This window comes from Equus quagga, chromosome 7 (genome assembly GCF_021613505.1).
Source record: "Equus quagga isolate Etosha38 chromosome 7, UCLA_HA_Equagga_1.0, whole genome shotgun sequence".
Taxonomy (NCBI): domain Eukaryota; kingdom Metazoa; phylum Chordata; class Mammalia; order Perissodactyla; family Equidae; genus Equus; species Equus quagga.
The window spans coordinates 135,131,034-135,148,963 of NC_060273.1; the positions used below are offsets into that span (position 1 = coordinate 135,131,034).

Genomic DNA, 17,930 nt, shown 5'->3' on the forward strand with positions numbered 1-17,930 from the left:
AAACCAACAAGGAGGGCCCCACAAGGGCTCTGGAACACACCTGTCCACAGCCAAGGCGAGCCTGGGAGGGGGAGCGCACAGGAAGGGTCCTCCCTCACTTGGTGGGGTGGGGGGCAGATCCTGGGGGGAATGGGCAGAGAGAGTTCCCCCTGGGGCGCATCAGCGGTTGGCTACACTCCCCAAGTCATGAGCGGGTGGCCACCCTGTTTCAACCTCCCCCCCGCCAATCATACCCCTGTGACAGGAGGCGGGCTGCAGGTCAGTGGCACGCCGTGAAATAGTTAAGAGATTTTATTCTAATAGCTATAATTACAGTGCTTGTCGAAATGAAAACTGAAAACAAGTATACAAAACAGTTGATTACTAATCGTGTATTGAAAGCAGTAAGAGGTTCCACGACACCAAATCAACCAGTTCTGAGGTTTCCCCAAGATAAAGTTTAACAGCTCCAGCTTCTTCAGTGTTTATCAAAATACAAAAGAAAAAAGTAGAGGTCGTCGTTTTGATGGCAAATCTGACCCCTGCAGGCTGAGGGAGTGAAAGCACATGTGGACGGGGGCTCCGAGGGGCTGGGGCTCTAGGATGACCGGCCTGCACGTGCTCCCGCTGGTGAGACCCCAGATGCCCTGGAGCACACACGGGGACCATAGGGCTCTTGCTCCGGCCAGAGTGTTACCACCAGAGCGCCCACACCGACCCAAGGGAAGGCCGGGTCCCTCCAAAGGGTTGGTGAGCAGCAGCCGCAGTGCTCAGCCCATCCGTCCCCTGGGCAGCCGTGTCAGCACAAGCACAAACGCTACGGGATGCGGGATGACCCGAGACAGTGAGTCGCAGGGGCCCTATGTGACATGCAGAGTGCATCGTGGCTGGTTCTGCCGGCTCACGTTCTCGGGGGACAGACCACGGGTGGACTGGACCTGGCCGTTACTGCAGAAACCCCACCAGGCACGTCTCTCCTCTGTGTGCTCATGTTCTCCTTGTATTTGTAACTATTTTAAAAAATGCACTGAGTGTGGGTTAAAAACCAACCACCAAAGTGGATCTCAACACAGATCTAAAGCCCAGAGGAGGAGCGTCGGGCTCGTCTGACACAGCGACTCCTGGAGGCCCCCTGTGCCTAAAGTCCCTTCTCAGTACTGAACAGTGGGTTGATTCTCTTTTTACAATAAAAAAAGCTGAGTAATATTGCATAGGAGTACCAGAAACTGCCTCGTCGGAAACAAGAACTATTTACATTAAATAACCCGGCTGCAGGCTGCGTCTGCACATTTACAGCATGGTGAAGCACACTGTGACCGACCGTGGAGACAGCTCCGGGCACTCACACCACAGGGGCACGTTGCCACATGAGAGTAAAGCGAGGGCAGAAGGAGGGAGTGAGGGGGGGAGAGGAGTGCGGCTCACTTCTGGTTCCGGAGCTGATTGGACAGCCAGTCCAGTCCCTCATACAGCCCGTCCCCACTGGTGGCACAGGTGGCCTGAATGTACCAGTTCCTGTGGCGCAGAGAATGCAGGCCCAGCTTGTCTGTGATCTCGGCCGCATTCATGGCGTTGGGGAGGTCCTGGTGGGAGGGGTGCACAGCAATTGTGGGTCAGTGGGACATGCGGACTCCTCCTCATTCAACCTGTGACCCCTCAGACCCCCAAGTCCCCTATGGTTGGTCACCAGCCCAATGTGCGCCCACCACCAGCACATGGAGTGACTTGGTCACGCATGTGTGCATGCATGCATACCTGCTTGTTAGCGAACACGAGCAGGACAGCGTCCCTGAGCTCGTCCTCCGCCAGCATCCTCATGAGCTCCTCGCGGGCCTCGTTCACACGTTCTCTGTCATTGCTGTCAACCACAAAGATGAGACCTGCAGGGCAGCAGGCATTAGTGCAGGCGCCGAGGACAGCCCTGCCCTCTCCCACAGGCCACGGGCCCACCCTCACCTTGTGTGTTCTGGAAGTAGTGGCGCCACAGAGGCCGGATCTTGTCCTGGCCGCCCACGTCCCACACAGTGAAGCTGATGTTCTTGTACTCCACGGTCTCCACATTGAAGCCTGCAGGAGCATGGCCAAGGTGAGCCCCCCTGCCCTGGAGCTGCCCAACAGCCCCCAGCAGCCCAGCCTCTCACCTATGGTGGGGATGGTGGTCACGATCTCACCCAGCTTCAGTTTATACAGGATGGTGGTCTTCCCCGCAGCGTCCAGGCCCACCATGAGGATGCGCATTTCCTTCTTGCCAAAAAGGCCCTTGAAGAGGTTCGCAAAGATATTCCCCATGCTGCAGACGGTGGGAGCAACACTGGCCAGAGAAACCTGCAGAGACAGGGAGTCCGGGGTCTCTTTCTGTGCTCCCCAGAGCCAGCACCACAGGAGCAACTCGGAAACCACCCAGCCTTGTACTCCCACCCACGGACAGACTGATGGACAGACACCCTGCTACCTCCTCCTGAAAGCTCACAGGGCAGGAGCTGGCGAAATTCCAATTCCTGGCAACAGAAAGCGTCTTCAACTCCCACATAACCCTTAGAAGGGAGAGTCTGGGAATCTTAGGAACAGGACTGACTGGAATTTGAGACAGCTGCTGCCATCTCAGGAAGTGTTGCCCAAGGCCACAATGCAACCTGCCCCTAAGTCCCACTCAAGTTTCCGCTGTGGGGCACAATGAGAGACACTCGGGAAGAAGGGCTGTTTACCCTACGACAGCTGTGGCTTTCAGATACATGCCAGATCCTCCACAGTCTAACAAAGAGCTTTCCAAGGGGCCAGAAACAACCACCCCAAGGACTGACTGTGTCTCCCAACTGCCCCCCAAGTCCAGTGGAACACGGCCCAAACTCAAGATGCCTAATGCATGGGGAGCTAGGGACCCCCGTCCCGGCCCAGCACAGGCCCAGGCCGACTTCACTAACATGCTGAGAGCTCAGCGCTTACCCTGCAGGCAGGACTGGGACTGAGAACCCAGGCTCGCAGGCAGCACACCAGGCATTAACTCCCAAGTGAGCCCACAGCAATGGCCCCAGGAGAACCTGTCTGGGTGCTTTCCTGCCAGCTGTGCTCACTGCCATCCCTCCCAGAGAGGGGCAGGCCCGCACGGCCTTACGTGAGAACACACACACCAGGTCCAGGCTGCACTCTCACCCCAAGCTCCCCTCATTCAGCAGAAACGCAGACACCACTGAGCTGGCTGGACCCAAGGTCGGAGCCTGGCCCCAGACCAGCAGGGAGGGACAAGCGAACACGGCCGCGAGAGTGGGGCTCGTGGAGGGGTCTCCTCTCCCAGATGGCCCCCAGGGCACTGGAGCTGCCCAGGCCTGGCCCCTGCAAGCTCCAACACTTCCACTCCTCAACTCTTTTATTTCCAGTCAAGGCCTTAGGGAAAAACAGTCACTTTCTCAAATGCTGATGTTAGGAATCTGGATTTTTAGCACCTAAGGTGAAGCCAAGTAGCCAGGGGTGGGCAGCCTTCAAAGAGAGAGCTCTGTGTGGGTGTTGGAAGAAAACTGAGCCACAGAGCACGTGCTCCAAGCAGGTAGGAGGAGAGCGCGGGCACCTGCCCCTCAGAGAGGGTGCTGGCAGGAGCCACTGTCCAAGCCAGGAAGGAGCCTGGCCCTGCGCACCTGCCTGCAGAAGTAACTGCGACCTCTCGTCTGTGGACTTTGGACGGTCACTGCTGGGATCAGAGGCCAGTCCCTGGAAGATGCCGATATGGGCCCAGCGCAGGCACGCCCATACCCCCACCTCGTTGTCTCTGATGAGGGGCTCAGGTGGAGTTGCCAGGTCTCCACTGTTAAGTTACTTTCCACCCTAGTCGTCAATGAGCACTGGGTGACTACATGTGCATCCCATTCCTCATCAAACTTCTGCCCTCAAGCTTCATCCTGACACTTCCTGGCTGAATTACCACCATGGCGACTTGTCCAATGCTGATTTCCTACAGGTCACTCTTTGTAGCTGTTGGTCAGCATTCTACCGTAAGGATGGGCGCAAGCTCATGCATCCCTCTTTCACTCAGTGGGTCAGAACCAGCCACCCCACTGCAAATCAGATGCTCCAATGGCCCACATGTGCCCAGTGGAGCCCCTTCCTGCTGGGTTCAGTGTCCTTTTGGCATGTTTTTATTCTTTCTGGTTTTGAACAATATTACCTATCCAAAAAATTAAATGTTAAAACTTTAAAAGATCTTTACTATAATGTGTCCTTTTCTGCAGACAGCCTATTTTCCTAAATATAGAGGATGAAAAATTATGGAACACAGAATGGACTGAACACTCACATTTATCTCAGTACACTCCTGAAATAACTACCAATAAAAAAACAAAAGTGATGCCTAACCCCCAAGGACAGAAAAAAGGGGGAGACAAATCCAGAAGCTAATGCAGCATTGGCAGGGTCTGACAGCATGCCAGTCCTCAGCCCTGCAGGAGAGGGAAGGGACCTTCTTGGAGCACTTGAACCAGGGGCTCTGACTCCGCTCCCAGCACCCAGTGCTGGAAACAGAGGGATGCAGAGACGTCGACAGGGAGGCATGCTACCTTGCAAACCAATGACTTACGGATTCTCACATCTGGAGGCCCACAAACAGCTATGCCCCCTGTCCCTTTAGGAAGCCCATGATGGGAGAGACCAAAACCCAAGGAATTTGGAAGGAAGCAAAACAGAGACTATTTAAAAGGAACAAACAATAAGAAACAAACAAAACCCCCAACCCACACAAAGCCCCCACGTCAACAAGGTGGAGATCTGGCACCCACAAAACAAGAACAGGGCATTAGCACACAGGAAACAGAGGGCAGACCTGACAGCCAAATCCAACTTCTTACCTTGGGTATAGGGGCAACTTTTGAGATACAACACCAAAGACAAGATCTATGAAAGAAAGAATTGATAAGATGGACTTGATTAAAATTAACAACTTCTACTCTGGCAAAGACATTGTTAAGAGAATGAGAAGACAAGTCACAGACTGGGAAAAAATATTTGCAAGACACACATCTGATAAAGGACTTTTATCCAAAATATACAAAGACCACTTACAACTCAACAAGTTTGAACTAAATTTAAAAGTTAAAAAATGAGCCAACACCTTGACATCTCACCAAACAAAATACAGATGGCAAATAAGCATATGAGAAGATGCTCCACATCACATGTCAGCAGGGAAATGCAAATGTAACGACAGGCTACCACCACACGCATACCAGAATGACCAAAAACACCAGCCAGTGCTGGTGAGGGCGCAGAGCAACAGGAACTCTCCTTCACTGCTGCTGGAACACAAAATGCTGCAACTACTTTGGAAGACGGGTCGGCAGTTTTTACAAAACTAAACATATTCTTACCATATACTCCAGCAAGCATGCCCCTTAGCATTTACCCAAAGGAGCTGAAAACTTACGTCCACACAAAAACCTGCACATGGATGTTTACAGCAGCTTTATTCATAACCGCCAAAACTTGGAAGCCACCAAGGGGTCCTTCAGGGGGCGAATGGATAAGAGAGTGAACTGTGCTGCAGCCCGACAATGGAAGATTCTTCAGCGCTGTACAGAAATGAGCTGTGAGCCCATGAAAAGACACGGAGGAAGCTGAAGTGCACAGGACTCCATGAAAGAGGCCCGTCTGCAATGGCTCCACACTGCACGATTCCAAGCATGTGGCGCTCTGGGAACGGCAACCAGGGAGACCGTGCAAGACCCTTTCAGTGATGTCACGGGCTGGGGGAGGGAGGGATGAATGGCGGAGCACAGAGGACTTTCCGGACAGTGAAACCACTCTGTCTGATACTGCGATGGTGGATCCAGGTCACTGTGCATTTGTTCAAACCCACAGAAGGCACCACACCCAGCGTGACCCCTGATGTGCACCATGGACTTGGGACAATGACGTGCCCATATCAGTTCATCAACTGTAACAAATGTACCTCTCTGGTGGGGATGTGGATAAAGGGGGCGGCTGTGTGTACGTGAGAAATCTCTGCTCCTTCCCCCAATTATGCTGTGCACCTGAAACTGCTCCAAAAAGTAATGTCTTTTTTTTTTAAAAAAAAAAGACAAAAGTTCGGGGCCGGCCCTGTGGCCAAGTGGTTAAGTTTGCGTGCTCTGCTGCAGTCGGCCCAGTGTTTCGTCAGTTCGAATCCTGGGCGCAGACATGGCACCGCTCACTGAGTCACGCTGAGGTGGCATCCCACATGCCACAACTAGAAGGACCCACAACGAAGAATATACAACTATGTACCGGGGGCTTTGGGGAGAAAAAGGAAAAAACTAAAATCTTTAATTAAAAAAAAAAAAGACAAAAGTTCTTTTAAAAAAATCAACATGTGACTAATAGAAGCTCCAAAAACAAAAAACACAGAAAATTATGGGGAAGAAATTCTTAAATGTTCCAGAATGGGAGAAGGGAAATCTCCAGACTGAAGAAGCCTGAGTACAAACACAACGAGTGAAAGAGACCCACTTGGAGAACACGGGGTCAAAACACTCCCAAGGGGCCCAAGATGAGGTGCAGGCAGGGCTTCCACCTGTAGTCCTACGCCAGCCCAAGTACGGACAAAGTGAGGGTACAAACGCAACACCTCATGCATGCCTTCCTCGCAAGGCTGCCACAGGGGAGGGGAGCCCCCAAGGGCATGGGGGACACAGGCAGACCTGCACAGCAGCCAGCCCAGGCTGGAGCTCCAGGAAAAGGGGACACATTACCTACAGGGTTTAAAACTTGGGGTCTGACAGTTCTAGGGTAATTGGGAGAAAAAATGGCAAGTACATAGAAAAATCCAAGGAGGAAAACAAACCCAAAAATGTCATTGTAAGATTTCCTGTGGGAAAACATACGCCAGTCACTACTTGGCTCAGCAGCAAACAATATTTTACTCAGTCCCGATACTGTTATGGTTATCGCTGGGTATCGGGGAGCTGAGCCCAGAACTGGTGGTGTCCAGGGCCAACACTCACGGTCCAAAGCCAACAAACCCATTTAGAAACCCAGAGCTAACAGTGAGGTGGTGACAGGACTGTCCATGGTAGGCAAGATGGAGGGCTGCTATTTATACTCTTTTTAGTGTTAAAGCATCTTGTCATACAAATCGACACAGAAACCTGGGCACTAACAGGTGAAAACATGTGTACCCTCCCCAACCCTACGGGGCAGACAGACACAGGTAAACTGGGCCCTGTGGCAGGCCAGGCCCTGGGTGTCGGCCTCAGCAAGCAGTGGGCCACGGCACTGAGCAACCCATGAGTCTCCTCCTTGAGACCCACCCTTGTCAGTCCCCAAAGCCCAGCTTGTTCACCTGTGATGTCCCTGGCCCACCTCTGCAGGCTGCCAAGCCCTGATTACCAATGTGGTCCAGTCCTCACCACGCGCTTTTTCAAGAGATCTGGGCCAGCCCTGTGGCTAAGTCTGTGTGCTCCACTTCAGTGGCCCAGGGTTTCGCTGGTTAGGATCCTGGCATGGACATGGCACCACTCGTCAGGCCATGCTGAGGCAGCATCCCACATACCACAACCAGAGGCACTCACAACGAGAATATACAACTATGTACTGGGGGGCTTTGGGGAGAAGAAGAAGAAGAAAAGACTGGCAACAGATGTTAGCTCAGGTGCCAATCTTTAAAAAAGAAAAGAGCGATCTACGTCCTGGAGCCCCAAGGGGGAAGGGGCCACATGCTCGTGGCAGAACCAGGACTGAGATAAGCATGAAGTCCTGGGTTTATGACACAGCCACACACAGCACTTGGTCTCTCCCCGCTACAAGCACTGGCCCTGCACCTGGACCAGGGACCCTGGCGGCTCTGGCCCGTCCCCTCAGCGTCCACTGCTGTCAGAGGTCCAGACTCAACACAACAGCTGTCACACCAAAAATGCTCCACAGAGACCACTGGAGTCATGCCATGGCCTCCAGGCACGGGTTCTAACCTGCAGGACGCCCAGCCCAGGCCCTATTCCACCCTTTCCTCCATCAGAATCTCTTGTACTCAAGTCAAAACCAGTTTTTCAGGTTCATCGTAATGATCCTGCAATGATCCTGCGTGTTAGGGAGCAGTGAAGACACTGACTTTCTCAGAATACCGCCCCCTTAGGTCTGCACTGGCTCCTGACCAGTCCAGAAGATGCAGACAGAGCAAGAAGGGTGCCTCTTTACAGAGACAGAAAGCTCTAACCAGACACGGCCCATGAGGAACAATTTCTCCCACTCTCTGGTAGGACCAGAAACAACAGGTGGCTTCTGCACTAAAGCTAAGATCAAGACACACCTTGGTGGGCCACATTCCCGCATGCAAGGATCCACCCAGCTATAGGCCAAGGCCAAGAACGGGCCTCCCTGTGGAAGCCAGCCCGTCCCGTGAGTTCACACCGTCCGACTCCCATAAATGAGTCCAATGTGACTGGACTAGCGGAAGAAAAGGAAATGTACTCATGACCTCCACTGTGCCCTCTGCGTCTCCGAACGAGTCCCACAGGTTTCAGGACAAGCAAGGGACAGCCCTCGTCTACATTCAGAGTTGTGTGGCTTGCCTCTGCAGAAAGAAGGTTTGTCACATTTTCTGAAACCATCAGAGCTGGTGCGTTTAACAGAATCTCTGTAACAACATATCTCAAGATGACCCAACCTGTTGGGAATCACCAGGAAGAAGAAACCATCACCTGGAGCACAGCTTGGGAAACGAAAATGTGACCCACGGAGCCAAAAAATGCAGGTTTGGGTTCCACCCTGGGCTGCAGACGCAATGGGCGCTCTGGTCTCCTCTGTAAATGGAGGTTCAGACAGATGAATCCCCTACTCGAATGAAAAGCTGGGTGACAGAGCTTTTTTTCTTCTTGCCTTTTTTAAAGTCAAGTTTATTGAGGTATAAGTTACACATGGTAAAAATGTACAGCTCAATAGCTCATAATCTGTTTTTTTTTTAAATATTGGCACCTGAGCTAACAACTGGTGCCAATCATCTTCTTTTTTCCCCCCTTTCTTCTCCCCAAAGCCCCCAGTACATAGTTGTACATTCTAGCTGTGAGTGCCTCTGGTTGTGCTATGTGGGATGCCACCTCAGCATGGCCTGATGAATGGTGCCATGTCTGCGTCCAGGATCTGAACCAGCAAAACCCTGGGCCGCCACAGCAGAGGATACGAACTTCAACCATTCGGCCATGGGCCCGGCCCCTTAGAATCTCAGTATTAATACCCAATTTGAGAAGAATTAACAAAGCGAAGATTTCCTGGAGGCAATGACACACATTACAAAACATCCTCCTTGAGCACTTCACTAGGGAGCCGCTGCCTTCTGGCCGTCACACGTGTTTTCATCAATCCCTGAGAGCATGGAGGATGTAATTTTACGGGGGTGGGGTGGTCCTCTCCTCTCTTGGGTGATATGAGCGCATGATAAGCTGCTGCAAAATGCTCTTTGCGCATCAACTCAGCACTCCAGCTCATCAGTATGTTGAATCTCAAACCATTACCCTGCCTGTTAGCCCCACATTCCATCTCTATACCTGACGTCATTCTGCAATTGAGTAGAACATCACATCTTGTCACTATTTTATGAAAATTCATGTAAAAGGAAAACTGAACATGCCAACGCTAGTGATAAGCAGATACACCTCACAGGCCTGACACAACTGTGGCAAAGATGAATCAACAACATGCTCAAAAGGGAGAGTATTCAGCCTGAGACACGCAGCGGGTCTCATGAAGTTGACTTTCTTTTCTCCCCTCAATTTTACTCAAATATAATTACATATACATCATATTAGTCCCAGGTGTACAAGATAAAGACTTGATATGTGTATATACTGTGAAATGATCACAACAAAAAGTCTAGTTAACATCCATCCCCTCAGTTTCAATTTTCTTCTTGTGATGAGAACACTTAAGATCTACTCTCTTACCAACTTTCAAAGACACAAAACCATACTGTGAACTACAGTTGCCATGCTGTGCATCACATCCCATGACTGATTTATCTTATGACTGAAGTTTGCATCGTTTGACCACCTTCCCCCACCCCCACCCTGAACCTGCAAGAGGAAGGAAAAGAATGAAGGAAAAAACATGCAGACACGTTCCACAACTGCTTCATTCTGGTCTGCATCTAAAGGTGAGTGCCAGTGAGAGGCTGCTTGCTTTTCACAACAAAACTTTCAGGACACTCTGCAGGAATCAACTAGCTCTAGGGCTGGCCTCTATGCAGAGCTCTCATCCCTGCAAGGAAGGAGGGTGAATCCCAGAAACCCGGAGGCCGGCACCCTAAACATGGAAGGGCCGGTCCTCAACCACATCATCTCTTTGCACCTTGCCTCCTACAGCAAAGGAGGAAGGCGATACCTGTCAGGTCTGATTCTTAGGAGGGGCAACCAGTGAAATTCAATTTAGATCACTCTTTGCCAGCTTAAGATTCAGGATGAAATCCTTAAACCAACAGCTAGAAATGAGCTTCATTTACAAATACAGCTCTTGTCTATAGTAACACGAACGCCCAAGAGCTACTGTCCGTTGTCTAATGGAGCAAGCACACCAACCACAGGGCATGCGTGGAAGAGCGCAACTGCAATTAATCCTCCTCACCACTCACTACAAAAATCAAAGCATTGAAGGGGCCACCCTGATGGCGTGGTGGTTGGGTTCCCACGCCCTGCTTCGGCAGCCCAGGGTTCATGGGTTTGGATCCCAGGCATAGACCTACACACTGCTCATTAAGCCATGCTGTGGCAGGGTCCCATATACCAAATAGAGGAAGAGGGGCAGAGGTGTTAGCTCAGGGACAATCTTCCTCAAGCAAAAAGAGGAAGACTGGCAACAGCTGTTAGCTCAGAGCCAGTACTCCTCACACACACAAAAACCAAAGCATTTAATCAGTGAACATATTTATGTTTTATAGTTCCCCCTTATTCACAGTCTTAAAGTCTTATTGTTTTTTAACATAACTGTCTGTAAGCACTTCACAAAACACACATCGTTCTAAAATCTACAGAGGGGGGAGCAAATGACTAGACAGGCTAGCCCAAATGAAAACAGTTCATGTGGGACCACTGAACAGAAATATCACATGGCCTTCAGCTGGAGTGAAACAAGGATGGAGCAGACACACAAGGTGAGGTCTCACTCGGATGCTGTGCCAGGAGCATCTCTCACAGCTCTGCACAGCTGTCCTTGTGGCAGACAATGGCTGCGCCTCCATATTATCTTCTCCCTGATTTGTCCCTGAGCATGAGGCCTTCCAGAATAAACCTACATTCTGGGCTCCCCTGTAGCCATGCAAGCCCATTTGAGTATTCTAGCCTGTGGGATTGGGCGACAGTGACAGAAAGGCTTCCAGGTCTTGCGGGCCTGGTGGGGGTGCCTGGGTCCCCAACCATGGAACAGCCAGCACCCTGAACCCTAATGGGCATCCTGGCAGTAAGGGCACAGTTATCCTGTATCTGACCCCAAATGCAATTAAGTCTGAAGGACTTGGTCCTGGAAAAAAATCAAACACCAAAAACACAAATTTGCATCAATCCAAAACATTAAAATGCACAAGAAATTAAACTGAAAATGGGAAAACTAAAGTAATTTATGACTAAAATGCAAAGCAGGATTTGAGAAACCCCAGGCAACTTTAAACCACCAGACACCTGAAAAGTGAGCTACCTACCACCCACCCCTTACCAATTTTGCAGGTAGGTCAGTTAGCGGTCCTTGGGAAGTTGATTAGAAATGTATTTCAATCCAACCCTGCAGGAACCAGAGGACCTGCAGTTTAGGATCGCTTTGGAGCTCCTCAGCAAGTCGCTGGGGCCAGGCTCTGAGTCCCTTCTCCACACCCAACTCTCCAAGCTATGCCCACCGAGCCCTTCACTCAAGTGTGAAGCCAGGTGCACATGCCCCTTCCACAAGAACTGGCCCTTTTTCCTCTTTCTTCTTGGCACATCCTCAGCACACTGTGGGGCTAAGTCACCACACTCATCTAAGGAGTAGCTGTGCAATGAGAACAGAGGCCCAGCAACACTCAGTGACTCCAAGGGATGGATGACCAAAGGGGAGTGCAGGAGGACACTGCGCGCACTTCATGTCCCCTAAAGGTCACCTGGTTCTTAGAGGCCTCTGGGTCAGGCAGCATCGAGGCCGATCCAGTTACGCTGCAGCCCTCTCAATGCAGCTAGACGCTTCAGCACACAGACACAAGCACATCCACACACCCACAGCTGCTTAAGCCTCCATCCCCAGGATCCTGACAGAGGACGGACACAAGGTCACGTGTTTCAGTTCCCACAGTAAGAACACAGTGAAGGGACTCAGGATTTTGATTTCTGCTGTGAAGTAAATCTCATTCGTTTTTGTCACTCCTCGTCTTTAATCATGCGGTCACCACAAATGATGTGCTAAATCCTCTGCAGTTTCTGTTCTGACGCGTTCTCAAAGAGGCCACCCGCAGCCACCGTGCAGATGCAGGGCCATCTCCCAGCACAAGGGTGGGGCTCTGGGGGAGCCAGGGTCACTGAGATCCCTCTCCACACCCTCGAGGAAAAGGGAAATGCAACTTCGAGCTGCTTCCTCAAATGTGCAGAGGCAGTAGGCCCCTGAGGCTTTCTCAGCACAGGGGCTTGGAGAGTGAGGAAGCCGGTCTCCAGAACTTGATTTTTGCCTTTGGTGAACTTTCATGTTGAAAACAAAACAGAAAGAATTAAGCCCATCTCTTTTTCTGAGAGACTGGCTTCCAGTGGACACAGAAAAGGGAAGTAAGTGCAGTGGGGGATGAGACTCTCTGCTGTTAGATCCCCCCACTTTGGGGCACTCCCCTACCCCCCAGCAGACCTGCCCTTCCTCTGTGACCCCCCTTGTCAGGGTGGCGGGTAGCAGCCAGTGCCAGCTTGCAGCACTCAGCAGGGGACTTGGGACAGCCTCTGCCTCACCCTCCAAGAAACTGGTCTTGCCCTGGGGCCACCATCCTCTTGGGATCTTCTCACGTCCAGCCTAGACGGCCAGCCACAGCAACCTCTCAACCAGCCTCTTCCTACCTCTGGTCACACTTCAGACCCCAGGCAGCCTTGGTGTATGGAGATCTCGTTCACACACCTGCTCATGCTTAAGAGCTCCCAGCAGTCCCTATCATGCCCCTCAGGTGACCAGAGGTCCAAACCACACTAACCCTCAAATATAAAGGGCCCGCACTTCCCCACTTCAATGCTGGCAACTTCCTTCCCGTTCCTTACCCCCTAACCCTAGAGACACCCACAATTCCTCTCTCTGTCCCTCTCATCCCCAAACTTGTCTGCTTTACCAGCAAATCCCACCATCTCTCCCTTTCAAAGGTGCATCCCCACCACGACCCACCTTTGCCCTGGCCCTGGCCCCCTTATCTCCCCTCTGGTGTCCCAAAAGCCTGTAGCTTCCACCCTACAAGGTGTTCTCAAGGCCAGGAGAGGAGCCTGTCAGGAAAAGCCAGAAGTAGGACAACAGAAGGATCACCGTGTGCCAAGTCAGGGTCCTTACAAAGGTGAGAGCCGTCACCCCATGGCCTTTCACAGTGCCACCTCTGCTATCCTGAAGGGAAGCTGGCAGAAAACACAACCAACACACACACTGGACTGCAAGACTGGTGCATACACCAGGCCATGATGTTGCCCCAACTGTGACGTAAGAGGGAAACAAAGGCACTGACTTACAATAAAACACATGCTTGGTACAGGGCACGACCACACCACAAGCCCTGCCTGGTCAGAGAACCAGCTAACGGACACCACTGCCTGCGCACACAGCAGCTCAGACACTCAGGACCCACTGTGTCCATGAAGCCATTCTTTTCATTCCTCGAAACAAAACACAACGCTTGGTAAGGTTCTGCAGATAACAAAATACAATCACCCTTGATTTATAAGGTACCTGCATTCCTGGAAAATTCAAAACATCTATTAAAACCAAGCAAAAAAAAAATGCTGTTTCTTATACAAAAAACGGAAGCAGGTTTAAGATATAAACAGATTTTTACCTACCTATGTCAAAGTCATACAGAATGCATTCTTGCACTGCCACTGAATGCCCGTACTGCCTCCCACCTTTGACAGAGCCAAAAATGCTCCCACAAATTCCGGAATACCCCTTCTGGGGGCTCGCCTGTCCAAGGACCACTGGCACAGCCAGCAGGCTTCCCTCCCCCGCTCACCCACCCTGCACCTGGCAGGTCTCCAGAACCACCAAGCACACTCCCACCTTGGGCCGCCACACCTCCTGCTCCCCTGCCTGGGAGCCGCTTCCTGTTTCTCCCACAGATCCACAGGACCTCCCCCAGCACCCCGACATCTGCTCAACCAGCCAGTCCCGCTGCGCCCTCCTGACAGGTCTCCTCGCGGCACTCAGCGCCCACCCCTTTTCCTGTGTCCTCTGGGCCTGCCTTCCCTTCCTGTTTACTGCCCTGGCCCTGCATTTCCACCTGGCCTCATACTCCGCCAGAGTGGCCTCCTCTGCCTGGAAATTGCCTTCCTCCCCACCGCCACCCATCTTCCTCTGCTGCACCCAAGGAAGGACAGGAAAAGAACACTCATCAGGGCCCGTCGGGGTTAAAAAGTAAAAAGGTTAATCACACACGTCTACAAATACACTTTTCCTAAAAATCAGTATACCCAGAGAAACCTATCAAGTCAACAATGAATTTCATGCTGGTTTGAAATTATCTATGAGTGTGGTGCAGTTTGGACACTCCTGACATTCTGTAGAGATCCTGTTAGCCACTTGGGGCAGACGTGTGCATCTCAGCCACGTCCAACACCATGGGGTGTGTGCACATGCTTCCTACACCTGCCCTCAGGTACCTGCACTGGTGACTAAGGACACATTTTCATCCATCTGTCCAGGAACTGGCAAGACCTTGTATCACTTTGACAGAAGCAAGAGGCTAAAAGCTGTAATGAATTTAAGCAAAATTTGACCACCAAAATCAACAAAAGATGTATTTTAAACAAAAATTAATGGATTTGATGTGTTAATCAGGAACTGCACACTCATCTACAAACGACAGGAAAGGTCACAGGAAAACATAATTAACAGCAATTTTAAAAGACATCCTTTGTTCTGAATCTTGCGATCAAAATGCTGGCACATCTAACTTTGCCTTCAGTCCTACTCTTTGTGAATGAGTCTAGACAGACCTTTGAAACAATTTTCTTGGCCATTTGTACCTAAGTCAAACTGATAGGATACTCAAAAAACTTCACATTAAACATTTTCAAGACCTTAGAGAACTAGAACCACTAAGTTTCCTGTTTAACTTCCATATTACAGCACTGCAAAAATAATTCGATGTATAACACAAACTGAAAGACATTAGCTCCTTTATGTATGACTAGCCCTTTGAGAACGAATCCTTCTAGCCTGTTAGGATCCCCGAGGAGCAAAACTTATTCAGTTCTGATTAAACACTACTCAATGCTTCCAAAATATGCCATGTGCTCTAACTTCTGAAAAAGTGCCTGGTCATAACCATGCCCATGCCGTATACTCAGCCCCCCCAGGACCTCGGAGGTGTGCAGAAACGTCTGCCTCCCAGATGGAACCACTCCCAGGTGCTGCATGAAAATCTGCCTGCCTTTCACACTTTTCTCCGTCTCTTCCCTTTAGTCAGGACCAGCGAGGAGCCCCACCTCTGCCCCTTCTATTTGCCAAGACAGGCTGCCCTGCTCCTGCTGCCACTGTGTGCAAAACCAGGAAAGAAGCGTCGGTCAGGGATATGGACGTTAGGTCCCTGAAAAAGACAGCCTCCCATCCTTTCCAAGTCACGTAGGGAAGCGAGGGTGACAGGACTCTGGGTGAGGGCCTTAGAGACTCTCCTAGGAATAAGGAGTTTCGATGTTTCTGTGTTAAGTTCTGCCACTTTTTTTTCAGCTAATCAGGCCCTGTGATCTGATAATGCCTTCCAGAACAGTGATAGAGCTGTATAGCTGTAACAGGGGTGGTGCAACTACATTTTAAAGAGTTTATAACATCACAGGAGAATGAGAACCCAAGATGAAGAAAATGAACTGAGACGTTGCATGCCACCTGGAATCAACCGCCACACTCTCACACTCACACACTCCCAAGCTGTCCTTTACTGGCCAGGAGGAAGGCTTATACCCAACTCACTACTATGTCAAAATAGTATCCAGAAGACCACTTCACACGGTGCTGAGAACACGTCCGCAGCACCATCCACGCCAGTGAGCTGCACACACAGCACAACAGATCAGCTCGTATCTGATTTTAAGATCCCAACCGAGGGAACTTTTTCTAGCTTCCCTCCCAACCACCTCTGACAGGCGTGCCTTGTTTCCTTTCATTCTCCATTCTCCCAGTTCCACGGAGGCTGGAAGGGCAACGAGGAGACTATCGACAGGACAAGGTGCACAGGATGGTCACAAACGGTATGGGCAGCCCAGGCTAGCCGAGGTCTGAACAGCCACCTGCTCAGTAAAGGACACAGCCCTCAAGAAGGCTGCAGAAACACCTGCTGAGCCTGACCTGTGATCAAGAGCAGATTTAAAGTCACATGTCAAGACGACATTCGGTGTGAGAATGGGAAAAAAATTAATTCAACCCTCTCAAACCAAGGTAACTTGCAGAAGGATTTCTTCCCATCAGGTTTCTTTGTATGATCGATTGACTGAAGATCCCCACAGCGGCTGACGGGGCACGCGAACTCCACTCAAGCAAACAGCAAAGTCAAAGTCTACCTTCCTGCAGTTTCCAGCCCGACCGGTCTGGCCTCGGCAGAGGCGGCTTCGCAGGTCTGCGCGTCCGCTTCACATTGTGCAAGACGCAGAGCAAACAGCTAGACCGCAGGGTTTACAGACCAGCTTTGCTTTCTACCAACTTTCTCAACGACGAGCACACAGCACGCGAGCCAGCTCCTATCCAGATCAACTATCTTAAACCTTCTTGGGGTGCAATTCTAAATATCCTTCTCTGAAGACAGCCCTCACGGGAAACCGCACGTTTCTAACGCCAAGGGGACAGGGACTTACTTCCCGCAGGACGATCCTGAAGACAGTGACCCGGTGAGGAGGCGCCCCGGCTCCGCCCGCTGAGAGCGAGACCTCCAGCGGAGGCCGCACGCCCAACAAACCCGCGGTCGGTCGACAAGCACACGCTGAATTTTGGCCCCGGCAGAGAAGCTGCGCATTGCGAGGTCTCAGTCTTGGCTGCTCCGGCGGCCGCTGGAGACTGAGCGAGTCCCTGCCCCAGGCGCTGGGAACAGCCAGGCAGAGGGCACCGCGCGCCGCGACTCACGCTCCATCCGAGGCACAGCCCCCGCCGGGACGCAGGACCCGTCGGCCAACCGCCGGCACAACGAAACGCTGGCCCCCGGTGCTGAGGCAAGAGCTAGAGCCGGCCGCTCCGACGCCAGCTCTAGACCGCGGCTTCCCGGGCCGCCCGAAGCCGAAGCGCAGCCTCCGCCACGACTCCTCGTGCCGACGCACGGGGCCCAGCTCTGAGGCGCCGTCCGAGCTGCCCACCGGCGTCCGCGCTCCACAACAGCTGCGACCTCATCCGCCGGACCACCGGACCGTGCGACAAACGAGCGCGAGGCGCCCGGTGGGGAGGCGGCTCGACCCCGGAGCCCGGGCCCCAGCAGCTTAGGCTCGCCGCTCGGGGAGCGCTCCCGTCCAGGCCGCAGGGACCGCGGGCCAGCACGCCACCGGCGCCCCGCTCGGACCCCGGGCCCCGCCCCGCCCGCGCGGCCCCGTCCGCAGAGCAAACAGGAACCGGCCTCAAACCCCGGCCCTCGCGTGACCTTGGCCGCGTCCCGGTCGCAGCCTCAGTTTCCTGGTCCCCGAGCCCCCGAGGCGGGAGGCCCGAGGGGGAGCGGGAAGCGGGGCTTCCGGGGCAGCCCGCGGCCCGGTCGGACTTCCGGCGCAGCCCTGGCCGCTCTGGGCGCGGGCCGCGGCGGGAGCTCTAGGGGCCGGCGGCGCGCCGACCCCGGCCCGGCCTCCCTC

The 17,930-nt window shown here is 52.3% G+C and overlaps 1 protein-coding gene across 3 annotated transcripts in view; it reads right to left on the reverse strand.

Moving 5' to 3' along the window:
* Positions 1-276: 276 nt before the first annotated feature.
* The window catches only part of ARF1 (ADP ribosylation factor 1), a 22,852-nt gene continuing 5,198 nt past the window's right edge, over positions 277-17,930 (reverse strand). Inside the window, exons 1-5 of one of the 3 annotated variants that reach the window (XM_046666868.1) lie at positions 16,260-16,289; positions 2,121-2,304; positions 1,936-2,046; positions 1,735-1,859; positions 277-1,562 (exon numbers count right to left, since the gene is read on the reverse strand). In XM_046666868.1, coding sequence (XP_046522824.1) covers positions 1,401-1,562; positions 1,735-1,859; positions 1,936-2,046; positions 2,121-2,304; positions 16,260-16,274 — 597 coding nt within the window. In that variant the 5' untranslated portion in view covers positions 16,275-16,289 and the 3' untranslated portion in view covers positions 277-1,400. Of the gene's footprint in view, positions 1,563-1,734; positions 1,860-1,935; positions 2,047-2,120; positions 2,305-4,811; positions 4,836-16,259; positions 16,290-17,930 lie in introns of those variants that run through there. The other 2 variants (XM_046666870.1, XM_046666869.1) reach the window with 2 other exon arrangements.